Raw genomic sequence first — 14,131 nt, forward strand, 5'->3', positions numbered from 1 at the left:
GTAAAGTGATAATTTGAAGTATTTATATATGCCTGTTTTTTCTGGGAGTGTTAATAATAAATATAGACAGCGTAAATGAATGTAGCACTATTTGAAGTAGTTTAGAAGACTATTCTTTGATATGTTTAACTGTAACTGTTTTTCATATTAATTATGTATTGGTTCCAGGTATATATGTTGTGATGGACAGGATGTGCAGATGGAGTGGATGATCAGCATTTTTATGGCACAGGTACTAATCTAATCAAAAAACGTAACTTACTCTGCTATTATGAAAATCCCATTAAATGTGTATACGTTATATATAAGGTTCATTGCCAAAGTTTCTGGAATACTTCATGCACTAAAAATGCCAAAAGATGGGTCTTAGTCCATGAAGACTATGAATGTTTTGAGAGCAAGTGAGAAGAACATTAGATTTTGGCATCATCTTCCCACCCCACCCTGCTGTGTTGTAGAGAAGCTGATTAAAGACGGACAATTACTTCCTTCACAGACAGCTTTTTGGGTGAAATTCTGGCCATTGACCTAAAGGGGGTGTCTGTGTGCCACAACACCTGAGTGCTATTGCTCTGCTCACTAGTTTGGATGCTGCTAAAGTAGTCATGAAAGAAGGGCAGCATGTTTAAAGGCACAGTGGTATGAACTAGCCCTCTTGAAGAGCTGTGCCAATATGGCTTTATTTCTCTGGTATCCATGTTAGCTTAGTTAACACTGACAATTCATTGTGTTGGGTAGGCTTTATCCTAAATTAAGTACTCTTCTGCTTGCTGTGGGATTGTAGGGAGGGTATATGTTTGAGTGACATATAACACATTCTTGGAAATGGAGTTTAATGTTTACATAGGAGAAGTGGAAGTAAGCGAGATGGGAAGAATTCAGATTGACAGGAGACTGGAACGTAGTTTAAGGTTTTAACAGGATTTTGTATCTGTCTCAGATTTTTCTTGTCTTTCCCATGATGTTCAAGGAGCTTTGCAGGATATCACTGAATAAACATTGCTAGATTTATGATTACCTGGGAGATTTGTTGCATAACATGGGCTGAGCACAGACTTCGTAGAGGCTTTCTGAAACAGAATCTGACTTTCATAGATAGTAGTGCTAGAAGTATAATGCATGCCTTGAAAGTAAGACTTCCAAATTCTCATCTTATTCAGCTCCCCTAACTGAAGTAGCTATTGTTGTTTCTATGGAAACATCTGGCATACATCTCATGGGCGTAACATGAGCAGTGTCACAGCAAATAGGCTCAGAGGTTATTGATATAGGAAACTTAGAAGTAACTCATGCAAGCTTGGTAACTGTTGAAGTCCTTTTGACATAAAATCACAGTAAAGGACAGTCTGTTAGAATTCTGCTCAGGCAGATGTAGAACGTTACTTTGACAATATAGATAAAAAACTGGGAGCCATTGCTCAATGTCCAGGATAATTGTTTCTAACAGAGAAAGAAAAAAAATTTCATGTGCATTAAAAATAAATTGCTATGAATTCATACTATTATTTTTAAATCTTTATTCCAGTGAATGAATAGTGAAATGAATTAGCAGTACTACATTGAAAGGGTTTTTTGATTTTGCTTGGTTTTTTGTGGAAATTATTGATTATTTTTTTTTACTGTCATTCCGTACATCAGTATAATTGTCAGTCTATAAACTACATGAAAAATGATGTGCTAATGATGTAGATTTAGTGTTTTGTTCTTATTGCAACCTACTACTTTGTTACAGAGAAAATCTCCTTAAGAATGCAATGCCTCATATTGATAAAACTTTCTAAAAGATCTCTAAAAAGTTTTGTATCATACAGCAGCAGACAATTATTACTGTATTATCCCATTTCTAAACCAGAAAACTGTAAATGTCAACTGAGGTTATTTCTAGTTACAATTTTCAAGTTGAGACTATCTTTAGGGTAGTCAGCTTGGTATTTTACCTTATATGTTGTCGCTGTATTTGAACATGTTAGACTTTACGCAGCACGTATTCTTTGTCAGTGGAATAACTTAAATTGGAAATTGAAAAATACTGTAAAATCAGTTTTGAAGTATTAAGACATTGACACTTAACCATCTTGTGCAATTAAGAGGGACATAAACCAATATTGCTGTGTTCCTCAGTGCTTGAACAGAGTAAGGCTTTATTAGTAATTAATATCAATCAGATAGTAGTACTATTGTTATTTTTATCCTGTTTTCTGATAATGCTTGCTCCTGTAGTATAAGTAGTGCAAAGTATATAAATAGCAAAGTGTAGGTACTGCTGTAATCTAGTGACAAGAGTACTTTTGATACAGGTGATCAAGTTAACCCAGAGGTTATTCATCTTCTATTCCAAGCTGGTAAATACTAAGTGTTTGAAGTAGGACCAATGTTTCTTTCAAGATCTATGCAAAACCATCCTGAAAAGCATGGCTGAAACTTGATTCTTGAATTCTATAATAGTTCTATACTAAATCTCTTAAGAGCATGCATAGCATACAGTTGGAAGTAATTAATTGGTGTGAAGATGGACACAATAGTATTCTTTCAGTTTCCTTGCCTTTGATCAGCTGGAGGCACATTATACTACAGCATGAGGTCCATCACCATGAGGTGCAGTTGAACAGAGAGGTCAAAACTATGAATAAATACATTTTTTATGTGGCCTAATACGTTGCTAGTATTTCTGATATACTTTCTCAGAGTTCTATTTTAAGAAATGTTACAGGCACAAAAGGGAAATCAGTCTGCTTAACTGACAGGGATGGTTTCCTTAGGCTTGCTGGGAATTAAGGCAGACAGTTTTCTTCAGAAGCTGATTAAAGTTTCTCCATTGCTTTCTGGATTGCGTTTGTTTGTTGTGTCTTGATCCACAATAAACTGATTTTGGTTGGCAAGAGCTGCCCTTTTAGATAATACCTTCTCATTTCATTTGAAGAAAATGTTTTTAATGGTCACTGGAGAGAACTCTTATCACAGACTTTTGTGTCACCCTCATCAGTACCATGTGTGAGAATTTTTTACTCCATCAGGATGTGAGTCTGTAAAATACTTTTTCTATATTTGGAACTGGGACTTCCAATTTTTATTCTGCCATCATGGCTTTATAATGGTAATGCTGTTTTTACTTGCAGACCACCTGCAAATATGATCATAGCTCCACATCTGTTTTTTTAAATACAGTCTTGAAGAGACTGCTTCATGGTTTTGCAGTCCTGGCTTGCCGGTTTCCTGCAAAGTTGTGCTGATTTAGCTGTAGGCCTTGGACATCCTCTGTGATTCACAGAATCTCATGTTGATGATTTTTCAGTAAAATAGTATTATAATACCTTGTCCTCAAATTTGTCTTTCTGGTTTCCATTAACATTACCTGAAGACTGTGAGCTCATGTGCTCAGATTCGAAATATTCAGTAAGTAATTTATGGTTTTTTACTTCCCTTCTCTTCCCAGGCTTGTTTTTCACTCAGAGTGAAACTTCGCATTTCAGCCCAAGACTGACCTATTTCAGTTGAGCTAAAGCAAAGACTTCTATTGAAACCAGATCTGCATGTTTGTAGATTGCATTTTGGATAATGCATGTTGTTATCATAGGTTAAACAATTATTTTCTCTAAATTATTAATATAATTTTTCACAAAATCGCAGAATCAATTAGTTTGGAAAGGACCTTTCAGATCATTGAGTTAAACCTATGACCTAACACCACCTTGTCAACCAGACCATGGCACTGCATGCCACATGTAGTCTTTTCTTAAACACCTTCAGGGATGGTGACTGGTGACATTCCAATGTCTAATCAAACTTTTTGCGAAGAAACTCTTCCTAATATCCAACCTAAACTTCCCCTGGTGCAGTTTGAGACTATTTCCTCTCATCCTGTCATTTGTTACCTGGGAGAAGAAGCCCATCCCCACCTGACTACACCCTCCTCTCAGGCAATTGTACAGACCAATCTGTTCCCCTCTGAGCCTCCTTTTCTCCAGGCTAAACAACCCCTGATCCCTCAGCTGCTTCTCATAAGCCTCATAAGCCCCTTTGCCCTTCTCTGGACATGCTCCAGCACTTCAATGTCTTTCTTGAAGCGAGAGGCCCAGAACTGGGCCCAGAACTTGAAATGTGGCCTCATCAGTGCTGGGTACAGGGGGACAGTCCCTGCCCTGGTCCTGCTGGCCACACTATTGCTGACACAAGCCAGGTGCCTTTGGCCTTCTTGGCCACTTGGGCACATTCTTGCTCATGTTCAGCAGGTGTGGACCAGCACTGCCAGGTACTTTTCCACTGGGCCACATTTGAGTCAGTCTGCCCCAGCCTGTAGCGCTGCCTGGGCTTGTTGTGGTCCCAGTGCAGGACCCTGCACTTTGGTCTTGAACCTCAGCAAGAAACACATTTTGAAACACTTGTGTATTGGGGTACTTTTATCTTATTTCAGAAATTTTTTTTGAGACTTCTGAAAGCATACTTCTGTGGAATTTTGAAATTGTGAAACAAGTCAATATGTATGTTGCATTTGATGATATCGTCTATTTTTTGTAGATAATTAGAATAATATTAGGGAAGGAAGATGTTTGATACATGACAATTATGTAGAGACGATTTTGGTTCTGTTCACTCAACATTGTGCAGCACTTATGAAATATTAATATAGTTAAAGGCATCATAAAGTTTCCCCTTTCTCCCACAACAGGAGGGCATGGTGGGGTGCAGTATATAGCTTTTTCCAAGGGAGTTTTACATACCAAAGAATGTTGTGTATTTATGAAATTCCACACTGAAAATAAGGAATAATTTTGTTCTTTAGCATGCAGATACATGGCCACCTGCTGGAAAAGCAAGAAAACAGTCCATAACTAAAAGTCCAAAGATCCGAGGCTTACCACTAATTCCCATTCATCAGGAGAAGAACACTTGTAAAATCAGAGGGAATACAGAAGTAAGTGGGGTTTAATCTTGATGCAGAACTTCTAACCACATGTTATAATATTAAGTATTCCAATAATGATGAACTCCCTAGAGCTGGATAAATATAAAATGTAGATGCTCTTATTATCAATGTCTCTTCTAATATTTTGTCATTAAAGGAACATTTAGGACAATTAATATAAAAAAGCTATTGTAGTCTCAACTTGTGTAACCTCTCTGGCTGTTCAGTAAATCATAATGGACTTCTATTTGTGATGGTTTTTTTTTCAGTAGAGATTGTTCATTAGGAGTAAGTAAGACTTTTAGCTGGAAATATTGTGCACATCATTACAGTGCACTTTATGACGGGTTTTTTTAATAAGATCCTTGAAAACTATCCTTCATGCATATCTTACAGTATCTTTTCTTCTGTCTAAAATAACTGCGCTGTTATAGTTATCTACTCTGTGAATATAATGGAAAAGCTTAGATGGAACTAACTTTGATACATACAAGTTGTACTATAATTAGTCTCAAAGAAGAGTAAGAGGCTTTAGTTACAACTCTTTGAATAGACTGAGCTTTGTTACTACATTATGTGCACTAGTGATATATCTGAACCTTATATTAGCTTGAGATTACTTTCTGGTATCCACATAGAGATACTAATGCCTGTGGGATGAGCTTACATGCCTTACTTCCAGCTGAGATGAAGCAGTGGAGGTAATGTTCTACTTGAGAATAGTAGTGGTAACTAGCCTGACTGCAGCAGTGAATAACTGTTGCAACAACAGCTTGGTCCTTTGACTGCAGCAGTATTATTTCTTGCACGTTAGAACATTTTGAAGGGAGGTAGTTAATATGGGATGTGCTATCACCACTCACAGAGATGATGGTTCAGGTACAGAGTGGTAACGTTGGCTTGTTTCCATGGTAAACTAAAAGCACAAGGCAGGCATAGTGCATTATGTAAAACACAACTCCATCTTGTGTTGCACTTTCTTCCAGAAAGAATTTCTGCTCTGCCTAACTACAAGAGTATAATACCATGTGAATATAAGTATTTTGTAATTTGTTTACAAACTTTCATATTTTGTTTAATTTAGTCTTTTTAACCTTCTCTCAAAAAGTATTTTTGCAATTTTTTTATAAGTTCTTTCTGATGCTTATGTTTTCAAACTTCTTTGATGAAAGTAAATCATAGGTCCTGCCAGTCAAAAAACTTCATAACGCTTAGGTGTGTCTCTTACCTGTTCCTTATGCAAGTGATACTTTAACATGCCATAAATCGAGTCTCTCCTGATGGGAGAGAATTTGCTGAAAGTCCTTGCAAGGCGCTTAAAAGATAAAACGAGACGTCTTCTGTAGTTTCAATGCTTCTAGATAGTTGTTTATTAAGTCTTATCAGAGAAACTGAGCCACTAGCGTGACCCAGGTACAGCATGGAAGGAGGAAAAGTAGGAGTGAGAGTGATTATCGAGATTTACACAGCCTTTTAAAGACATTTTAACCAATAGTTACTAAAAACATACATTATTTTTACTTTCTTACCAATTATTCAGTAACACGACTAGGAAATGCGGAATTTTCTATCCAATCATTCCAAACCACTTTTACTGCAGAATATGGAGTGGTAGGAGAAGGAGAAGATTGTTTACCAACAATCCTCCATGTTGGTATTTTATACTCTTATCTATATACTATAAAGAGAAGCCTAAAACCTCTAAAATTTTCACCCCGTGACAATCTTATATAGTCTATCACCTAATTCACACCACTGTATTTTCTAGCTGTTGTCTGACTTGGTAATTTTTTCCAAGGTTTAAAGCTATACCAGTGGTGCCCAGGGGGGTAAAAACCCTTAAAAACAGGCAGAGAAATATTCTTGGCAGTCTGGGTTCCTACATGCAAGTACATTTGAAACCTCTAGCACATGCTTTGAGATGGCTACAAATTCAGACATTCTAGGATAAAGGTTTTATTGGATTTTGAGCTTCATGATAAAAAATCCTTAATTCCTTATAGTACCGTATGTATTATTTTATTTCTTTTTTTTGTGGATAATTTGCTTCATTAGGGAGGACTAAAGTTTTGTACACTGCACCTTTGAGGAAGTCTGAGTTTAAACTTAAAAGCAGAAATCCACAGTCTTCATTATTTATGCCATGACTAGATCTAGGGAATTTTTATGCAAAAGGTGTTTGCATACTTTAGGAAGGTTAACACAAAAACACATAATGAAAAATAAAAACTAATGCTTTCTTTACATGGAAAGCTAAAACTGGAATGAGCAGTAAAATAGTGGTAGAAAGTCTATATATGACACGGTTTATTAAGAAGAAATACTATACCCCAGTGGAGTCAGTTAAAAAAAAGATCTACCATTGGGAGACCACACCTTCAGTCTTTCCATGAATTTGAGTACTCCAACATGCAATAATATCTCCATTTTAAAGCATTAGAAAGTAATAACAGAACAAGCATTTTCTGAAACATGCTGGTTTATGGGAAATGGATGTCTGTTTACAGATCAATGTGTAAACTTGTAGTAGAAATGGGATCAATTTATACAGGCAGGAAAAGAGACTGTAAGTTTTTCAAACAGTGAAAAAAGTGATGTCTTCATGAGAGGAAGATGAGTGGGGGGAAAAAACCTCCAAACCACTAAAGGTCAAAGATACCCAGAAACTGAGTTTAATATTAATATTTTTTTCTAAAATGGCTATATTGAATGTCTGATTTTTTCCCATTACTGGAAGCAATTTTATTTTGTGTTAACAAGATAAATGTATAATACCAAAGGTTTGAAAGACTCAAAAACTAAGAATCCTAATAATAAATAGAACCAAAATATTTTGGTTATTTCTATACCATTTGTTGTATATGTGGCTATTTAAAATATGCATATTTCTCATATAGAATTATTTAATTGGAATAAAAATACATTGCTGTGTATCTGCAGGAAGTATTTGATGTTATTTCAAAATATGAGAAGACTGAGGAATGAGGAAAAACCTTTTCTTTCAAGCAAGGCCGAATACCATACTTACAATAGGTTGTACAAGAAAGGCCTACAAGAAGGCCCAAACTATTCTATAATTCTATGTATCTAAACTATCTCCTTCCTAGTGTTTGAGTAGTTTCTCATGTTTGTGTTAACATATAGGAGGTATTAAGATTCCAAGGAACAAGTTGCCTATATGTTGTGGATAAATAACTCCATAAAAAATGCAGTCAAACTGAACAAGTTCCACGGAGGAAATACAAAATAAACAAAGTTCCCTTGGTTTTCTCTACCTTCTGGTAGTCAAAAAAGATGCCACACATGAAAGAAGAATTCCAGGACCTACTTTTCTTTTAGAACTACCGGACTTTTCCACAAAAGGAATGTTCTCGCTACTGCCACACCAAACTGAGCAGCCAGAATACAATAATGCAAATTTAGATGCAGCATCTGATTTACCTTTTATTTTTTACAGCTTAAGAAGTTGAAAACAGCCCACCAATATGCAATTTGAAAAACCAGCCAGTCTTTATAATTTATCAGTTTCTAAAAATGTTTGTGATTAAATTATCTTTCGTATATTCATGTTGCTCAGTCATTACATTATCAAAATTGCATTATACACAGTTGCATTCATTCCATCAAACAGTTCTGAGTCTTTAAGAGTATATGGATCTTTTGTAAAACATTAAAATTTAGTCTACTGTGGTTGAATGAAAAATCAAATTGTGATTCTATGAAAAAAACTGTCTTCATTGTCATGGTGCATGATTTATGTAAATTTCAGGAGTATCACTAATTGAGAAATTCCTCACTAAAAATGCTTGCTAAATGATAATAGCACAATTGTGGTAATTTAAAACTGACTTTGCTGTCTCAGCTCTTGAGTAAAATTAATTTTTTTTCTTTAGAACTTAAGTGAAACTAATGACCAAAAATTGCAATGTAATTATTATTTAATGTGGTGTTAATGAACTTATTTCTCTTTGCTTGTTTGATAAGAATATAGAACTACAAACTGGAAAATCAAGATTTGGTGAACATCATGATAATGAACTTCTGGAAGAAAGAAAAAACTTGAAAGAAAAAGCATCTATTGTGGCACAATGTTTGGAAAGAAAGGAGGAGAAAGTGCGAAATCATGCAAGAACACATCGAAACTTGATTTCTGAGGATGATGCAAGCTCAGGGATGACTGAACTACACCAAAAACCACATAAGACACTGAAGAAAAATAAAAACAAACCAAACAAAACTACTTTGGAATTGGATAGCAAATTGCCATCAAATGTGATTCAGGAACTAAATACAGTGCTGCAGAAGAACAGAGCACTTAATGAAACCTCAAGCTGATTTCCTGAGCCTGAAGTGTAATATTTACATATATATTCTTGTGTTATGTACATATATATATATATTCTTGTGTGTGTGTTTTCTGTTCAAAAGTAGTCTGTTTTGATGTGTGTAGTTTGTACAGTGCAGAGGAAATAGATTTGTTTATATGCAGCTACTGATTTTGTGTATGTGTATGCCCCATGTTATAATTTAAGACTGAGCTGGGAGAACTGATTATGTAAAACTCCTGAAGTTTGGAAGGCTTTCTGTGCATTGAAAAGACAACAGGGTTCTGTCAATTTTTGTTGTTGTTGTTTGTTTCAGATTTTGTTTGATATAGGGATTCTAAGAACTGTCAAAACCTTTTGCTCTGTTTTTACTCTGTACTACCTTGTAAATATTAGAGAGATATCTTTGAAAGACAAGTTATACTCTGAAATTCATACTATTGGCCTGCAATATTTTTAATTGTCTAACACTGTAAAAATTAGTAACATCTGGTTTGAAATTTATTTTGGTTGGGTTTTTTGTTTGTTTGTTTGTTTGTTTTTATTTAAGGAGAAAATTAGTATTTGCTTCCATAAAATTGTCCACTGACAAGGCATCATGTGAAAGAATCAGAAGGGAGAGAAATGTAGTAGGTGAGACAATGTATTAATTCTTGTATCTTGAAACTGTGTCTCTATGGTGTACATCTGATTATGACATCTAAGTAATGAGACTGTTGAGGAGGACAGAAGAAGTCTTCAAAGCAACATCTAATTTTAAAGGGTACGTGAATTGGAGGAACAGCATCATCTCTGTGCTCACTGGGCTGTTTTCTAAACAGGCCTTAGTTAGCTCAGGGTGACAAAGGCAGGCTTTTCTGTTGCTGTTTGCATAGAACTTGCTTGGTGCTAACAAAGTTGCTGACCTGCCCTGAGTATTTAGTATTTAAATGAGAAATTAATTCCTTTAAGAGAAAATGGTCCCCACACAAACAAATCAGAATGGTACCAACACACTCAATTAAGAAGTGCCAAATCCTAAATGGGGGAAGAGATTTACCCCTCTCTTTACCATGAGGACAGAGATGAATTGTATTCTGTTTGCAGGGACTAGGAAATGCTTGTGCTACAACTGTAGCACTGCTCTTCTGTCTGTGGGGGAAGATCCCAGTGTTGCAGAACAGCCTCACTTCCTGCCTTCTTAGTATGTAGGTAGCAGTTCCTGAAGATATGATGTTCCTGAAGATGTGATGTAGAACAGTACAGCTATTTTGATTTTTAGGCCCAGCGTTCCCTTAAATTTAAAAATCAGCATTGCTCTTAAAAAAAAACAAAAACCAAAACTATTCAAGGAATGAAATTATTTTAATTTGTTTTTTAGATCATATCACTTATGCCTTGGAATTGCTGCCTTCTTGCCTCATGGCATATCCATTTTTACTTTTTTCCATAACAGCTGGATGGACAAAAGGCACTGCTGTGCTGAGGCTGTTTCCAGGTGTTGTAGATGCTGTCTGGTTGAGCAGCAGGACCAACAGACGAGAGCACTAATGAGCTCACATGGCACCTTTGCTTCAAGGGAGGCACTAATAAGAGCATCTGCTTGTTTTTGCTGCTGTCCCTTTTGTGGTTTGACTAGCCAACACTGTCACAGATTTTCACCAGCCTTTTAAGAACTTACTGATGCCTTTAGTGTTTGATTGGAACTGGCCAGATCTCCTGAGGTAGAAGAGAGGAAGCACAGAAGCAGTATGCTCACTTATTCCCTCTTCTATTTTTGGTAGTCACAGGTGCTGTAACATTCTCACATCATTTACTTCTATTCTTGATTGCATTGAGCAGCTTAATTGGAAAAATAATTTGTTTGATTGAAGAAATTAGGCAAGTGACTCAAATAATGTATCTGGCAACTCTGCTAGGAAGTACAGAGGAAATGAGATCAAACTCAAATACTTTATAGTTGTATTTATTACTCTGGAATGTAGCACTGACAAAGCAAGTCGACTTTTAGACTTTGCACTTACCTTATTTGAGCAGTTGTTAAAACTGAAAAAAGTCTGTAGATGTTAGTTTTCCCAGTGCACTATTGACTATTTTGCTACCTTCACTTTTTAATTGAGCCTTTTCTAATCACTGAGGCCCTGTCTCAAGAAAGCATATCAGCCTGAACTGAAATTGCATTGATCAAAGCTGGTGCTTAATGTTAACACATTCTTAAATGCTGATTTGAATTGGGGCCTAACGCCAGTAGGAGAAATTACTATCTTCTGTCGGGCTGGACCTGAATGTACTATTTGCAGTTGTATTTTTATTTGCAGATATTTCTCAGTATTGAGTTATGGTTCCTATATTGTTTATCTTTTTATTGGGTCCTTAAAAATGATATTCACTTCACTGCTGAAAGCCTCATGCATCATTTAAGCCACTACACTAATGGAATAAATGGAGCAGTGGAAGGGGTTTTGTGCATTGAAGTGAATATCCATGAAGAAAATGCTTTGTGTATTTTTATTGGTTCTAAGGACTACAGAAACACTTGCTCTATTTCAAAACCATATCACAGATAAATTATCTGTATAACTGCTGCTAACAGGCCATAAAAATCAAGAAGATGTTTAATAAAATGTGTTTAAATTTGGGGTTGTATGTATACATACACAAAGACACATATATGTGCATACATTTATGTGCATGTTTACAGAGGCACACTGAATGGTGACAGTGTTAGCACAAGTAACACTTATTTGGGGAAGTAGAAATTAAATTTGCAATTAATTATTTTAAATAGGTATCAAAGTTTTGGACTGATCATCTGACACATTATTGTTGCACTACACGTTTCAGAGTGATCTAAGACCTGCAGAATAAATGTGGTTTGTTGCAATGTCTTAATGGCTGCTGATCTTTTGTTGTTCCTGTGCCATGTTGAGGACTAGTAAAGTGTAATTTTCAGAGAATTGTAATTATTTGAATAAATGCTATTTCTCAGAATGATGAATCTGGTGATGGATTTTTTCAGGAAAAAAAATCAGTAAGAATGTTAAAAAAAAAAATTCTGTGTGCCCATATGAAAGTTATTGAATAACCTGGTAAGAGCTTACTTTCTCATCTGCAAAATGAAGTTAAATGGGAGACCAATATTTTATGTATGGGCCTATAACAGTGAGAAGACTAAGAGTAATATCTTAATAAATCATAGTAAATCTCAGGTTCATCATTACCTTGTTACACTTCTGCAACCATGATAGGTAGGTGTAAAGGTGACGTGTAACCAGTGTTTATATTGTTTAACATAATGCCCGTTTTCTGTTTGTGTTTTTTCACATTTATTAGGATGGGGGAGGGAAACAATGAAAACCCAAAATGAAATACAAACTAGATTCTTTGTCTTCTTTTTCTTTACTTGAGCTGGATATTGTCTGCTATTTTAGAATTACTCTTTGAAACAGATCTTTTTCTGAGGTGCTATTTTGGGATGCCAGTTCAAAAGAGCAGTCTGACTAATAGGTTTTGTGCCTCAGCAGAGACTGCTTTAGTGTGGAGTCGATTTCACCAGCTGAGATCTACAGAGTGTGTTCATGCAGACCTTACCTTTACTGTGAGTCAGGTTGAGATGCAATTTTTGCATTAAAAGGTTTTGCAAGTGTTATCCAATAATCTGTCCAGTGGGGGAAGGATATCCCCAAAGATTTCTTCAGTTAATGGGGAAGGCTTGGCCACATGGTTGATTTTTGTTTCTTCTTTGGGAAGAGCTCTGGGCTGTTCTGCCTAAGGCAAGTTGTTAGGATGCCTCCAGTTCTGTCTGCCAGAGGCACCCCTGGGGTGCCTTTTGCTGTCATGTATTGGGGTAGTTTTAGACTACTCTGGAGATACAGGCTTATCTGAGGGTAAAAGTTACAGGAATTTTATCTCACTATGATTTTTCTCTCCCCTGAGACAGTGCTGGCACAGTTGTATTCCTTTGAGTGCTGCCAGGTTAGCACCACCTCCACAGCTCAAATTAGAGATTAAGAAGTCTAAGAAAAAATTTACATTCTCTGCTGGGGATAGGGGTGGTGCCTGCAGGAGTAAGGAAGTAAGGGGTGCATCTCTCACTGGCTGTGACACTTTGTTATAGGCCTACCCAGTTATATCAACTCTGATTTTTATATCATGTTTTCCAGTGCATTCTGTTTCAGTGGGAGAGTCAGCTATCAGACTTTGCTTGAATCTGAACTAGAACAGCTTCAATTCTGCTTGAGTCCAAATGGAAACTAACAGAAAAAAAAAATAGAAAAAAAAGTACTGATTCAAGTCCCTGTTTTGAGCTCTAAAAATTTTTTGATTTGGGCTACTTAAGAGAAATTGTGCTTCCAGTAACTTACATTGGGAAACCTGAACTATGTATGTGTGGGGTAGAAACAGACTACCTTGATGGACAGATTGAATGTATTCCAAGTTGAATTGTTTGCAAAAATATGTGCTGTCTTGCAAAACTGAACCTACTGTGGCAAGGTTGCCTGGGAAGATTCAGAATTCTTCGATGCAGTATTCCTGTTTCTGAATCACTGGAGAGTTCATCTGTGCCGTCAAAAAATGCAGTATTTGTTAAACTCAGTGTTAAACTCAGAGACTAGACTCTCCTATGTAAAAAGACAGAAAGCCTCTCAAAGTTTTTTCAATGGTTCACAGTCAGTTTGGAGATTGCACTGCATTGCTTGCAGCTCCACTGAAAATGGGATCCATCTGCAGCTCAGTTAAGGGAAAAACAGTCCTGCTATTTTAGCTATTACCACTGCTGTAGCTTAATGGTCTAGTTATTGTCTTTGCTGAAATTTCTTTGAGAATATTTCTGTTATGCTTTGCCACTCATCTTTCACTAGAAATTCGTGATGATCTGTGGTACTGATGAGAAAGAAGGATGTGGTTGTTAATACCACAGCTG

The 14,131-nt window shown here is 36.2% G+C and overlaps 1 protein-coding gene across 1 annotated transcript in view; it reads left to right on the top strand.

Moving 5' to 3' along the window:
- The window catches only part of ARAP2 (ArfGAP with RhoGAP domain, ankyrin repeat and PH domain 2), a 124,408-nt gene extending 112,252 nt beyond the window's left edge, over positions 1-12,156 (top strand). Inside the window, exons 31-33 of the mRNA XM_069014304.1 lie at positions 169-232; positions 4,781-4,912; positions 8,888-12,156. Of these exons, the coding sequence (XP_068870405.1) occupies positions 169-232; positions 4,781-4,912; positions 8,888-9,238 (547 nt within the window). The 3' untranslated portion in view covers positions 9,239-12,156. The remainder of the gene's footprint in view (positions 1-168; positions 233-4,780; positions 4,913-8,887) is intronic.
- The last annotated feature ends 1,975 nt before the right edge of the window (positions 12,157-14,131 follow it).

The sequence above is a fragment of the Aphelocoma coerulescens genome, chromosome 4 (assembly GCF_041296385.1).
Source record: "Aphelocoma coerulescens isolate FSJ_1873_10779 chromosome 4, UR_Acoe_1.0, whole genome shotgun sequence".
Lineage (NCBI taxonomy): Eukaryota > Metazoa > Chordata > Aves > Passeriformes > Corvidae > Aphelocoma > Aphelocoma coerulescens.